Raw genomic sequence first — 12,683 nt, 5'->3', positions numbered from 1 at the left:
GTCATCAGTATCCATCTTCATAACAGTGTCTGTCATCAGTAGCCATCTTCATAACCTGCAGTGTCCGTCAGTTTGCACTTTCTCTTATGTTTTCATATGTACATGATTCTAATCTACACCCCCATGCTTAACCCCAACCACACCCCTTCCTGCCTCCATCCACACCCCTTCCTGCCCCCACCGGTCCATAGAAAAATTGTCTTGCTCAAACTGGTTCCTGGTGGAAAAAAGGTCGCGGACCACTGTTCTAACACACTCATTGGAACCTGACGCCTCTGTGAAGTTCCTGCTCTCCTGACTGGCAGTTTTGGGGTCCTATATATCTTTTTCCTCTGGTGAGACCTGTTGGCACATTGGCCTTAATTCTTAAGAGACTGGTCCTTATCATTCTAGCAAGAATAGGTCATAGAGTACATCTACTTCACAGATGACATAAGTCATATATATGTCAATAAATTATATAACCTATTATTAGGGTTCCCTGTGAACTAAACATTATATGATATTCTCTAGACGTAAATCATCCATTATAAACGGCATTCTTATCTTTATATAGAACAATGACGGCATAGAAAGGGAAGAGCTCTGTGCCATTTAGGTTATTGCTATTAAATGTTAAGATAACCAGTTTGACTTCATCTAAAATAATCTTAAAGCTTTATATTGATGTCTCCTACTCATAAATGTAGGTCAGACCTGCATAGGTTTACCAGATATGTAACATTTCAATATGCATTAAAAAAGATATATATATAATATAACCAGTTTCGAGTGTAACAGTGCATTTGACTAATCCAGTATATATAACCTGTCATATCAGAATGATAGATTGTTCACTCCTTTTATGCTTCTAACGTAGAATATGTGACCTCTTTGAGATGATCCTTAAGTAGTTGCACTTTCAAGAATTGAAGAATATTCTGTGATCTATATACTGCTAGGGTATGTTTATACAGATATATATATATATATATATATATATATATATATATATATATATATATATATATATATATTTTCACTTGTTTGTTTTGTCTTAACAGTTCTGTAACAACATCTGGTTCCACGTCAGTAAGGCAGGGCTCAGGACATGACTTGTGTACACAACACTTTTGTGTCCCTTTAACTGCTGAGGTGCCTGTTCAGAGTTACCTTTCATATTGTGTATTTATTACATGCAATGTCATGTATTACACTTATATGATAATATCATTTATATTGATGGAAAATAGACATTTATGGATAGAGGGTCTAGTTTTTAGCACCACTGACACAGTAGTTTGACAGAGCCAATGCTTTTCAGTGAGTGGAGCTGTGCAGGTAAACTGTACATGGAAGCCATTGATCCTGGGGACTCTACAGACAGGTGGTTGATGGGTGCCAAGATATTTCTGCCCGCACTGATCTAATATTGATAGCCTATTCTATGATGAGCTGCTGCCAGAGGTGCCTGTCAGCGGCTTACTCCACTCTTTCCACTATAAATACATATGAACTTAGCTAAACTGAGCATGTATGTGTATGAGGAGTAGAGAGGAGTAGCTGGGTAGAATATTTAGCAAACCGTTCAGTTTACTAGTATATAGATGTATGACCTACAGCCATCCTGCCTCACTTCATGGGTCCCAGACACCAGCTATATTGCAGCATCTTTTTGCTTGCTGAGCCCTGCTGCTGTGTGAGGATATATCCCATGGCTCACTGAACTATGTGGGTCCTAGTTCATGGCAAGAACCAGTGATCAGGTTACTGACAACACGCCCCACAACAGAAGCAAGAACTACATGTGCATGTACCCCTCCACATATAGAATAAGTGTAGTAATGGCTGACTATCAAATATTCTTTGGAAATTAAACTGACTTTTTTTTTTCATTTCAGGGAAGGAAATTCACCCTCTGACTCTACAGTCATTACCTATGCAGAGTTACTCAAACAGGTTTCCAAACTGGCAAATGTCTTGAAGAATTTAGGTAAATAATGTGATTATTGCTGCCGATGCCCAAAAAGTTCAGCTTTAAAAATGTGTTACTACATTGTTGTTGGTGGTGGGGGGATGAAAATTTGGCTTAAAAAACAAAACTGTAAAATATATTCTGCATCCTAAATTTATTGTGGCAGATTTATTAATGGCCATGCACCAGATCTTTGTTCTGTTTTCTTGCCACACACAGCAATTCCAAAAAAGGTGGCAGGGAATGAGTGAGGGATCCATGATCTGACTAGTTCATTATAACTTGCCCCAGCAAACTGGAGTAAATTATAGCTGAAATTATTGCTTAAAGGGGCTCTATCATTGGGAAAATTATTTTTAGATGAGCATATCATTGCATAGGCTTTAGAAAGGCTATTCCACACCTACCTTTTGTATGTAAATTGCCGCAGTAGATTTGGAATAAGTTTTTATTCATATGTTAATTTGCTTCCACCATGCACCGGAAGTCTCACCGTGCACTCCTCACTGCTATTCCTTGTGTATGTACAGCAGAGGCTGCTGTGCTGATGACTCAGCTCTGCTGCACATACACTTAGAGCAGACTTTGATCACAGACACTTCCGGTGCCTGTGATCAAAGGCCTTGACACTTATACTGATCCTGCTACCACACTAGATCGCGTCTGATGAAGGTCTAAGGACCGAAACGTCATATCCAATTGATCTAGCCTGTCTTTCTATGCCAATATTTTGCATTGTGTCAAAAGAGTTAACAATATTGTAAAATAAATCTCTATATTCCTTTGATGACAAAACAGTGTGTACAGCAAAATCTATTTTCACTAGTATATTTGGGTCGAAGGACCTTTTTTCGCTAGCACCACATATAATTTTAGAGTGTGCGGTACCATTGACTTTTTTGCTACTAGCTGTGTCCGTGACATTTTGCATTGATTTAAATGGACATCGGGTGCGTTCTTTTACTGTCTGTGGGTGTCCTTTAAGTGTCTGTTCTCAAAGATGTCCGACTTTTCAAGCGGACAGAAAAACCTACATGTCTGACTTTGCTGTCTGCTTGAAAAGACTGACATCTTTGGGAACGGACAGTTAAGGTCACCCACGGACAATAAAAGAACGCACCTGATGTCCATTTAAATCAATGCAAAATGTCACGGACATAGCTAGTGTCCGCTGCTAATGTCCGCACAAGATTTTGAACGGACATTAGCATCGGACACTAGCTGTCGGACACCAACGGTAGTGTGAACGCTCCCTAACTGTGGCTCATCTGGTGCCGAGGCGTAAACATGGCAACGTTTTAGAGTCACAGCAAAGTGGATAGGATTCTACTGAATCCCACCCCTACTTTGCAGCAAAACATGCGAGTGGACACTCAGTGATTTCCAAAACTGTTTGGAAATTGCAGCAAGTCCATTATACCTACAGAAATGCTGGCAATTTCCCTATAAGTATAATTGAAGCAGAAAGTCCGCTGAGGAAACCTTTGCAACCTTTCTGTCCAAAGCGTGGCTTGAAGAACCTCGATGCGTTGCTCCCGCGGTGTTTTTCGCTTTTTTGCTGCAGAATGCCACGTGGGGTAATAGCCTCAAACCACCTCTAGTGATAAACTTCCTCCATTGTTCCTATTTTAGTACATAATTTATGTGTATATCTGATATAGAAATAGAACACGTTCTGTCAGTCTTGTTATGAGTACAGATTGTATCTAACACACATATGGCGTGCTTTACACAGAATGCTCGTGTGGTATTTTACAAACAACACAGTAGTCAGACAGTGGAAAGTTCCCTTTTAGGGTGAATGCACACTGAGTAAACGCTAGCTTATTCTGAACGTAAAACACGTTCAGAATAAGCGGCGTCTAAAGCAGCTCCATTCATTTCTATGGGAGCGGGGATACGAGCGCTCCCCATAGAAATGAATGGGCTGCTTCTTTCACTCCGTGCAGTCCCATTGAAGTGAATGGGGAGTGCCGGCGTGTACGCTCCGGCATGAGCAGAGCTTGCCGTATACGCCGGCACTCCCCATTCACTTCAATGGGACTGCACGGAGTGAAAGAAGCAGCCCATTCATTTCTATGGGGAGCGCTCGTATCCCCGCTCCCATAGAAATGAATGGAGCTGCTTTAGACGCCGCTTATTCTGAACGTGTTTTACGTTCAGAATAAGCTAGCGTTTACTCAGTGTGAATGCACCCTTAGCCCTCTTCTGTGTTTTTTTTTTGTTGTTGTTTCTTTTCAAATTTGTGCAAATTTGTTCGAAGTATGATATTTTTTTTTTATTTTTTTATTTTTTTTTGGGGGGGAGACTAGCCTGATCCTATAACCTACACCACTGAATATTAGCTGATCTGAGGGGTTTTATGAACTAATAATGTTCATATACTGTATTGTAATAGAACATGTGAACAGAAGTTCTCCTCATGCGACAACCCTTAACAGTATAGGGACTTGTAATAAATACTTGGTTTGTTCTTTAGAAAGTGCGTTGTTAGCCTTTATACGGAGTCTATGAAATGCCCAGCTCAAATCAAAAAGAGCATATTATGTAGTGATAGTCCGGGCCAGCCATGGGGTACACTGCTGCCCTTTAGGGTTTCCAAATTTGGCTCAGCAGACAATGAGGTCTTTCTTTCATTTATTGTGACATTATTTTCTTATTTAGTCTTTATTTAATAATTTTATGATACAAAAATGGTATTACTACAATAAAACATACACGTATAAGAAACACCAGTAAAGTGTAATGTATGACCGTGCAAATCCAAGTGACAGGAAGAGGATGGAACAAGGGGGAAGGTACAATGGGTGGGCTAATATTACTGGCCAAGTCATATAAGCAGTGTTATCAATGATATTGAGGTCTTTCAACTAATGCCACATAAACGTCTGTGTTCATGTGTTGTTTTTTTTTATTTTTTCCCTTTTTGTACAAGGCATGACATAATGTAGTAACATAGAAATCGTGTGACACATTTACGGGCATTAGATATCTTGGGTGTAGAAGGGTTTAATATGCTTTCCTGTGAATGGTTTACTTATTTTATAACCAATTTCAGTTAGTCATTTACCACAAATTGTAGCCAAGATTTGCTAGTATTTTATATAAATTGGAATTTTTTAATTTTTTTTTGATCTAGGCAAAGATTAATCTTGGTTATATGGGAAGTTCTACAATTTTAAAATATATTTTGCCCAACAGTTTTAATGGTTTCTATTTTATAACTATATATCAGTAATATACTAATATTTTTTTAAGCCAAAACCAAGTGTGGCTCATAATGACGTCAAAATTTCACTTTAAAAGCTTGCAAAAACTTGGAAATTTTTAATTCATCAACAGAACACAGAAACTGCTACTAGATTGATAAAGCAGTTTTACATTTTGCAATTGTGAGAAATAAATTTATGCCTGTGAATGAAGGTGCGTAACCTTGTGATAAAATAAAAGTAGCAGCTATGGTAATGTTATCATTGCTTTGCTTGGCAATTTTTAGAAAACACAAGCTTGACATGTTGTCCATGCGCTTTGTATGGCTTTAAGCGATCATAAAAATATTGTATGTTATATAGGTAAGAAACAGATATCGCATTGGTATTTGTAGATACACATATGGACATTTGGTACCTGGTGCATTTAGTAGCTTATTCACTGAGCTCATTCAGGTCTGGTGCTATATAGCAAAATGTGCACATTGAAATAGGGACCCATTGTATTGCTGTTTGCAAGAGTCGATTATCTGCTTCATACTTGACCCAATGTGATGCCATAAAAGTGTCTAGTAAAGTAACTTTAATCTCACTAAGTTTCTTTTTTCATGTTAAAGGAGTGAAGAAAGGAGACCGAGTGTCTATCTATTTGCCAATGATCCCTGAGCTAGTGTATTCCATGTTGGCATGTGCAAGGATTGGTGCTGTTCACTCTATAGTGGTAGGTTACTCCTTCTTTTATTTTTTTTTATTTTTTTTTTTTTTTTTCCTCTTCACTCCGAACCTAAAAATGTTACTAGAACACATTATGGTACCATGCGTAAAAGCCTTATGCTAGGTTCACACTACCATTTGAGTCTGTACGAGACTCCGTCCCATGTTCTGCTTAAAATTGACAGAGAGAAAAGTCCTGCAAGGAAGATTATAGTATATGGGGTCTGCAGGTCCCCAAGCGGACCCGAAGGATGGAAACCTGAACACTTGTGTGAACCTAGCGTAGGTTGCTTTTTACATGTTATTTTCTCAAGAGAATCTGCAGCAGAACAGTGAAAGTTAACACAAACTGCAATATTAAAAAAACCCTGCAAGACCTAAAAAGTATAACGTTTTCAAATGTTTGCAAAAAGAGATTTAAAGAAATCCCTCCTACATTTTTGTAACATCTCGCTGCTCTGATTTTGCAAAGATAAACATCAGTAAAAGTAGTAAAATGCTATATGAGAGGAGTACGTTTTATTTGAAGTGTTTTACATAGTACTCATATGAGTTATTTCCTGGGTTTTGGAGGAACACCAAATGCTTGTGCTGGCATAGAACATCCACCTACAGTGAAATCTGCTTCATAATTTATCATGATTCATGGCCGGCGCGGGTAACTCTGATCGTCATGTGAAGATCTGATAAGACTAATCTGCTTGGAATAAAATGCAGTCGTTGCAAAGAGCTTGGGCTCCTGCACGTGGCTGTAAAAGGACTCCATACAGACAAGTGTATAGGTTCTTATTCTACCTCCTTATCCCTTCATGTTCATACAGTTTTATAGAATGTCATACTTTAACTTTTGTTGGAATTGAAAAATATTTGTGGCACAGATCTGTGTATGTGAAAAGGTTTGCACTGAAATCATAATTTGCTTTAGACATAAATGTAGAAAAGGCTAAATTTTAAATTGTTGCCCAGTTTCAAAGGAAATATCTGGGGGTGTGAAGTGTATGAATCAACAAAAGAATTTATGCTCCCCCCCCCCCCCTTTTTTTTTTTTAGTAGGCCGTTACCTGCTGGAGTAACCCACTATGGGGCATAGTAGTGTGTGCAGGGGCCACTATGCTGCATAATAGTGTGTGCAGGAAATTGTTTTGTTTGTGGGGGGGGGGAGGATCCTTGTCAAATGTTTGTCTTTGGGCCCAGCCATTCCTAGTTACGCCACTGACTTCATTGTTCCAGTTTAGGCCTTTATTTGGCAGAAATACACAGAGCTACGACATCAGACAGGAGAGGGAAAAACTGGTACACATTGTTATTGTTTTATACAATTCTTCCAACTTGGGCCTTCTTCATATTGGCAAATTTGGTCTGTGAAATACCAACTATATGTCGGCCATGTTTCCTGGACCAAACACTGAGCAGAGACCCAGAGTTTGATTCTAGAAGTTCCTTTGAGTCTACTGTTACATATTGTAATCAAGTTTTCAATGCAGAACAGTAATGGGGCGTTCACACTACTGCTGCTTTTTGCCCATGGGTTTACATCCCACACCCCCGGGAAACTGGACAGGGGACGACTTGCCGGCAGTCAGCTGTAATACCTATTCATTTGAATGGGTTTTTAAAGGTAACCGCTGGTGTCTGTATGCAGCCTCTGCCTGGAAAATGTTTTTGTTTTTTTTTCACATGGATACAAGTCCTGCATGTACGACTTTGTGTTCGTGCAAAAAAAAAAAAAGTGGAGCAGACAGCAGTGGCAGTGTAAACACCCCCTAACCGATAGGGCATGTATTCCTAGTATCATAAATGGCCATGATGCTTGGAGTCTGGGTCTCTGGTCAGTGTTTAGTTAAGGAATATGGCCAATATAATTCCATATTTCATTGACCGAATATGCCTGTGTGAAGCTGGCCTTAGCTAGGGTACGCATGGGTGAATATGCAGCAGATTACAAATGGCAGAATCACCAGCAGATAACTGTAAGCTATAGCACAATATACTTTGAATACGCAATTATTGTTGCATATTTAGTTGCATTTTTCACGACCATTTGTTTATGCCCTGTGTATTACAATACAATAAGATGTATTTTTATTGTATTAGTTTGCAGGATTTTCCTCTGATTCACTTTGCGAAAGAATCTTGGACTCTGAGTGTGTTGCCTTGATCACTGCAGGTATGTAAACTGCTTAGCACTGCATATTACCTTCTGCATGTATGATCACATGTGGCAAATTTGTTGTAGAAATGACTGCAAATCTATTCCATGCATGTGTTTGGGGTTGTTTCAGTGGCATGTATAGGCTGACATTTCTGCAGTAAATCTGCAATGTGTAAACATTCCCTTTTAGAATATGTGCTTCAGAACTTAGTCATGAGTCCTGAAAAAAATATTTCTTTTCCAGATGGTGTGTTTAGAGGAGAAAAACTTATCAACTTGAAACATATTGCGGATGAGGCTATTCAAAAGTGCAAGGACAAGTATGACTTTTAATATTCTTTTTCTTTGCAATTTGTGTACAAAGAACACACTGGATCAAGGGTTACCAATTTTACAATAATTCCAAAAAGGGGGCACCCCCACTAAATAGGATAAAACATAACCTTTATTTATAATATTTAAAAAAAAAAAAAAAATACCCCCACAATATTGTGGGGTTAATACAAACGACACATTGTAATCAGTGTTAACACTCTATAGACTGTCCTCTGGTTTGCTGGATGAGAGGTATATAGTATATAGTGTGCAGCAAGTGTAATCTCAGTCACAAGGAGACGTGTGAAGCATTTGTTAGAAACACACCCTGTGATTCTGGGAGGTATTTAATTCACTCTTATTCAATCTGTAGAGTGGATAGACACACTTACACATATGCCCTTTGCAAGAATTATAGGGGCCGAATACTGTGTTGGGGTATTTTAATTAAAAAAAATAAATAAATAAAAATATAAATAAAGGTTACGTTTTATCCTATTTAGTGGGGGTGCCCCCTTTTTGGAACAATTTGTGTACAAAAACTGAAATCTTGTTGCACTTCAGCTGTTCACCCATGCCTGTGATATGGATGACACTGGTCACTGCTGTAAGAATAGCAAAGCTATTCTACCCACCAAAAAGCAACAGAAAACCTAGTGTCAGTGTAACCAGAGGCTTATCTAGTGAAAGACAACATAGAGTTCCCTCCATGTGAGGATACAGCAGGCTGTGCACCATTTGTAGGCTGGTGATTACACATTATAACTCTAAGCTCTGCCCAGGTCTGGAACATTTTTACCAGAGAACCATATATTCACCATCTCAGACAAGGCAGACCGTATTTCTGCAATGTGATAACTTTTATTACAAGTCAGTAGATGCTTTTTCAGAAACTAAACCCTGACTGAACCACTAGAAGTCAATGGTATCCATTATAATCTGTTTCACACTTAACCGAAATAATTCCATAAGATCCACATTTCAACTTCTAAAAACGGAACCCCTGGAACTAGTGTGAACAGAGCACAGAGTTTTTCAGTGTTTCTAGCCTACATGCCCCCTAATTCAAGTAAATTCTATCAAAGTACCTGAAAGCTATGATCATAGACTCTGCTGCGTATTATTTATTTATTTATTTATTTTATTATGCTTACTTATATAGCGCCATCATATTCCGCAGCGCTTTACAGATATTGTCAGTCACTGTCCCATACAGGGCTCACAATCTACATTTGAACCTAGGACTCCAGTGCTGCAAGGCTGCAATGCTAACCACTGAGCCAATATGGTGCATACGACATGTACCATATTTGTCCAGTGAAGTTGACCTTACAGACACGGCATGTATTACAACACTGTTTGGATGACCACTATCTTGAAGTCCAAGCTTTTTGAGAGGAGGCCGCTTGGATTTTGTGTCAAGTTCATATACTAGAAAGTTTATTAAAGTGTGTTATGCAGTAAAATATAGTGACTGGCACATGTAGATAAAACCATCTTATATACGGTACCGAATGTTAAAATTACATTTATTTTTTTCTCTGTCACAAAGGGCACACACTGTGAAGAACTGCATTGTAGTAAAACACCTTAGTGGGAGGCTGAACAACCAAAACAAGTCAAAACTTCAGGTAATATACTTGTAATATGCTTTACTGTACGTTCTTTTTCTTTATCAGAGACTTATACACTTTACATTGTATCACTTTACATTGCAGATTTCCACCCCCCCTCTTTACTCCTATTTTGTCATAGTGCCCCATGTCTTCCTTAAAGTGACTCTCTGGCTCACAATAACTGCAAAATTCATGTATAAAATGCCCTCTGATCATATTGCAGGTCCCCTCTTCATTTTTCTATAATGGTCACCAGCTTCTCTGACTTTTCTATAGACTGTGAGGGGGATGACTATCAAATGATTTGCAGAAAAAAATAGTTTGCGCCTAATTTAATTCATATTACCTATTAGACATATTCATTGTCCTTTACATTCTTTTATGACGGATTTGCACCTGTCTAGCAGTGTTTGCAATTTCTCGTAAAAAAAAGGAAAAAAATAGGAATTGCGCCGACAAATTAGTCATATTCAACAATTGTCCATAATACAAAAAGTTGTGTCGCTAGAAGTTGCATTATAAACGTAAGGCACCAAATAAAAAAACAGGTTGCAATACCACAGGGGTCGGGATAAATAAATAAATAATATAGTTTTCAACAGAGAGCCATTTTTTTTACATTAGACTAAGTGGTAAGTGAAGTTATTTTTGGGCACATTTGATGAATTCCTCCCCCTCCCCATTGTGCTTTGCTTGTTCTTGGCTGGTCCATTTAGTAGCAGTGGGAATGTCTCAGACTGCTGTACGCATTCTGTGCTTTGGTAGTCTGAGACCTGCCCCACTTCTCTAGTTTATCCAAGTGCAGGAGGTGACTCTTCTACCCTATGGACTAGTAGGACTGGGAAAGGCGAGCCAATTAACTGATATGAACTTGCTCACATTGGTTATTTCAATTACTTTTCCTCCATGTCATCCTGTCTCCCACTGGCACTGGCTAAAGGATATGTCACGACCTATATTACTGATATCTGAATATCCAAAATCAAAATTTATATGACATGATGTATAAATAGGAGGGGTGGCATATAAAAAGGGGAAGTGCCCTAAAATGATCATTAATCAAAATCAAGGTAAAATGTTCTATTAAATGTGATTTCGATTTTGGACATAATAATTCAACCCTAGTATGAACTCTATGGTTTGGGAGTCTGATACCCACAAGAGGGACATGTTTACGACCAGTCTATTATGTAGCCATTCCAAGAAGAGAATAATAATCCTGTACGTTTTCTATTTTTGACATTAGTACATTATGTGTTGCAGCTGTTCACACTCATTGATAGTGCTGGACACTGATGAATATTTTGTCCCTGTCTGCAGACGGCCTGGAATCCAGATACTGACAGGTGGCTGGATGAGCTGATGGCGGAGGCGGATGAGGAGTGTGAACCTGAGTGGCTGGATTCAGAAGATCCTCTCTTCATCCTTTATACAAGTGGCTCGACTGGAAAACCAAAGGTAAATATATCATTATTTCATGGATGTAATCATTTAAAATTTTGTAATTATTGTAATTTTTTTAAGGAACGTTTAACTTGATTTACAGAAATTTTATTATAAAAAAAATCAGATTTGAAGTAAAAATTTTCTCTGTAAAATACAGGAAACCAAAGTGCCCTTCAGATGAAGCAGAACCCTCTATATTGTTCTGTAGTTGACGATAGAAAGTGAGTTAGTGAGCAGCAAACCAATAACAGTTCACATACAGCTCCCTTGTGAAAAGTAGAACTGTCTTGGGGAACAATTACCTAAACGGCCCCCTTAAATGCCAAGTGATGACCCCACTTCTGCTAATAGGGCTATATGGTGACTTCCCACTACTTTCTTTAAGGTGGCCATACATTATAGATAGTGGTCAGCTGAATAAGCGATTACTTCTGACCACCTCTAAACATGGTTCTCGGAGTATGGAGGAATAAGCCGCTGCCAGACACCCCGGCTTATCTCCTTTGAGGATAAAAGGATCAATAATGCTCAAATCAATCATGTCTGACCTCATTTTTTCAGACATCTGCCTTCACTTTAGAGTCAACACTTCATATAGTATGTTTTGTGGATGATTGTCTGATGACTAGGATTCATGAGAAGAGCTTTTTTTTTTTTTTTTTTTATAACAGTAAAGCAGGGATCAGCAACCTTCAGCACTCCAGCTGCTACGTGGCAAATACTCCCAGTATGTTACATTCTTTGCTATGGGAATTCCAAGAAGAGCAGTGCAAGTATGCATGCTGGGAGTTGTAGTGTCACAACAGCTGGAGTGGCGAAGGTTTCCTACCCATACTTTAAAGCCACCATGTGCTATATGTTTTCTCACTGATGTGAGTGTGGATTTGTTTTCTTCAAAGCCTATTAGTCTGAGAGTGCTACCAGGAAACTCAAGCAAAATGTCATGTCAGCCTTGTCCACGTACCTAGGGACATTTGTAAACACATTCTTTGTTTTATGACATGTAGCACCGCGCCGCTCCCTGACTAAACATTCCACCTAATGCCTTTTCATTTTCCAATACAATATCCTGGAAAGTATACACCTTGCAGTATCAGTCTGTGTCTACCATAACACACCACAAAATCTTTGCAGAGCTTTGTATTGGAATTGTCAGATACAAGTAAATCCTACTGATACTTCAGAAAACCGCACACCATGAGTTCTGTCTGCAGGATCTCTTCACTCTATCAGAACTTATTAAGAGCATTGTTTCCTGTTTCTTCAGTTGTAAAGAT

The 12,683-nt window shown here is 38.7% G+C and overlaps 1 protein-coding gene across 1 annotated transcript in view; it reads left to right on the top strand.

Annotated features, from left to right (window-relative positions):
- LOC142200365 (acetyl-coenzyme A synthetase, cytoplasmic-like) overlaps positions 1–12,683 on the top strand; it is a 31,244-nt gene that overhangs the window by 5,852 nt on the left and 12,709 nt on the right. The window contains exons 3-8 of the mRNA XM_075270687.1: positions 1,881–1,972; positions 5,781–5,884; positions 7,972–8,044; positions 8,274–8,349; positions 9,897–9,975; positions 11,281–11,418. Of these exons, the coding sequence (XP_075126788.1) occupies positions 1,881–1,972; positions 5,781–5,884; positions 7,972–8,044; positions 8,274–8,349; positions 9,897–9,975; positions 11,281–11,418 (562 nt within the window). The remainder of the gene's footprint in view (positions 1–1,880; positions 1,973–5,780; positions 5,885–7,971; positions 8,045–8,273; positions 8,350–9,896; positions 9,976–11,280; positions 11,419–12,683) is intronic.

This window comes from Leptodactylus fuscus, chromosome 4 (assembly GCF_031893055.1).
Source record: "Leptodactylus fuscus isolate aLepFus1 chromosome 4, aLepFus1.hap2, whole genome shotgun sequence".
Lineage (NCBI taxonomy): Eukaryota > Metazoa > Chordata > Amphibia > Anura > Leptodactylidae > Leptodactylus > Leptodactylus fuscus.
The sequence above is the reverse complement of the archived record's forward strand: the minus strand, read 5'-3'. Positions and strand labels throughout refer to the sequence as shown.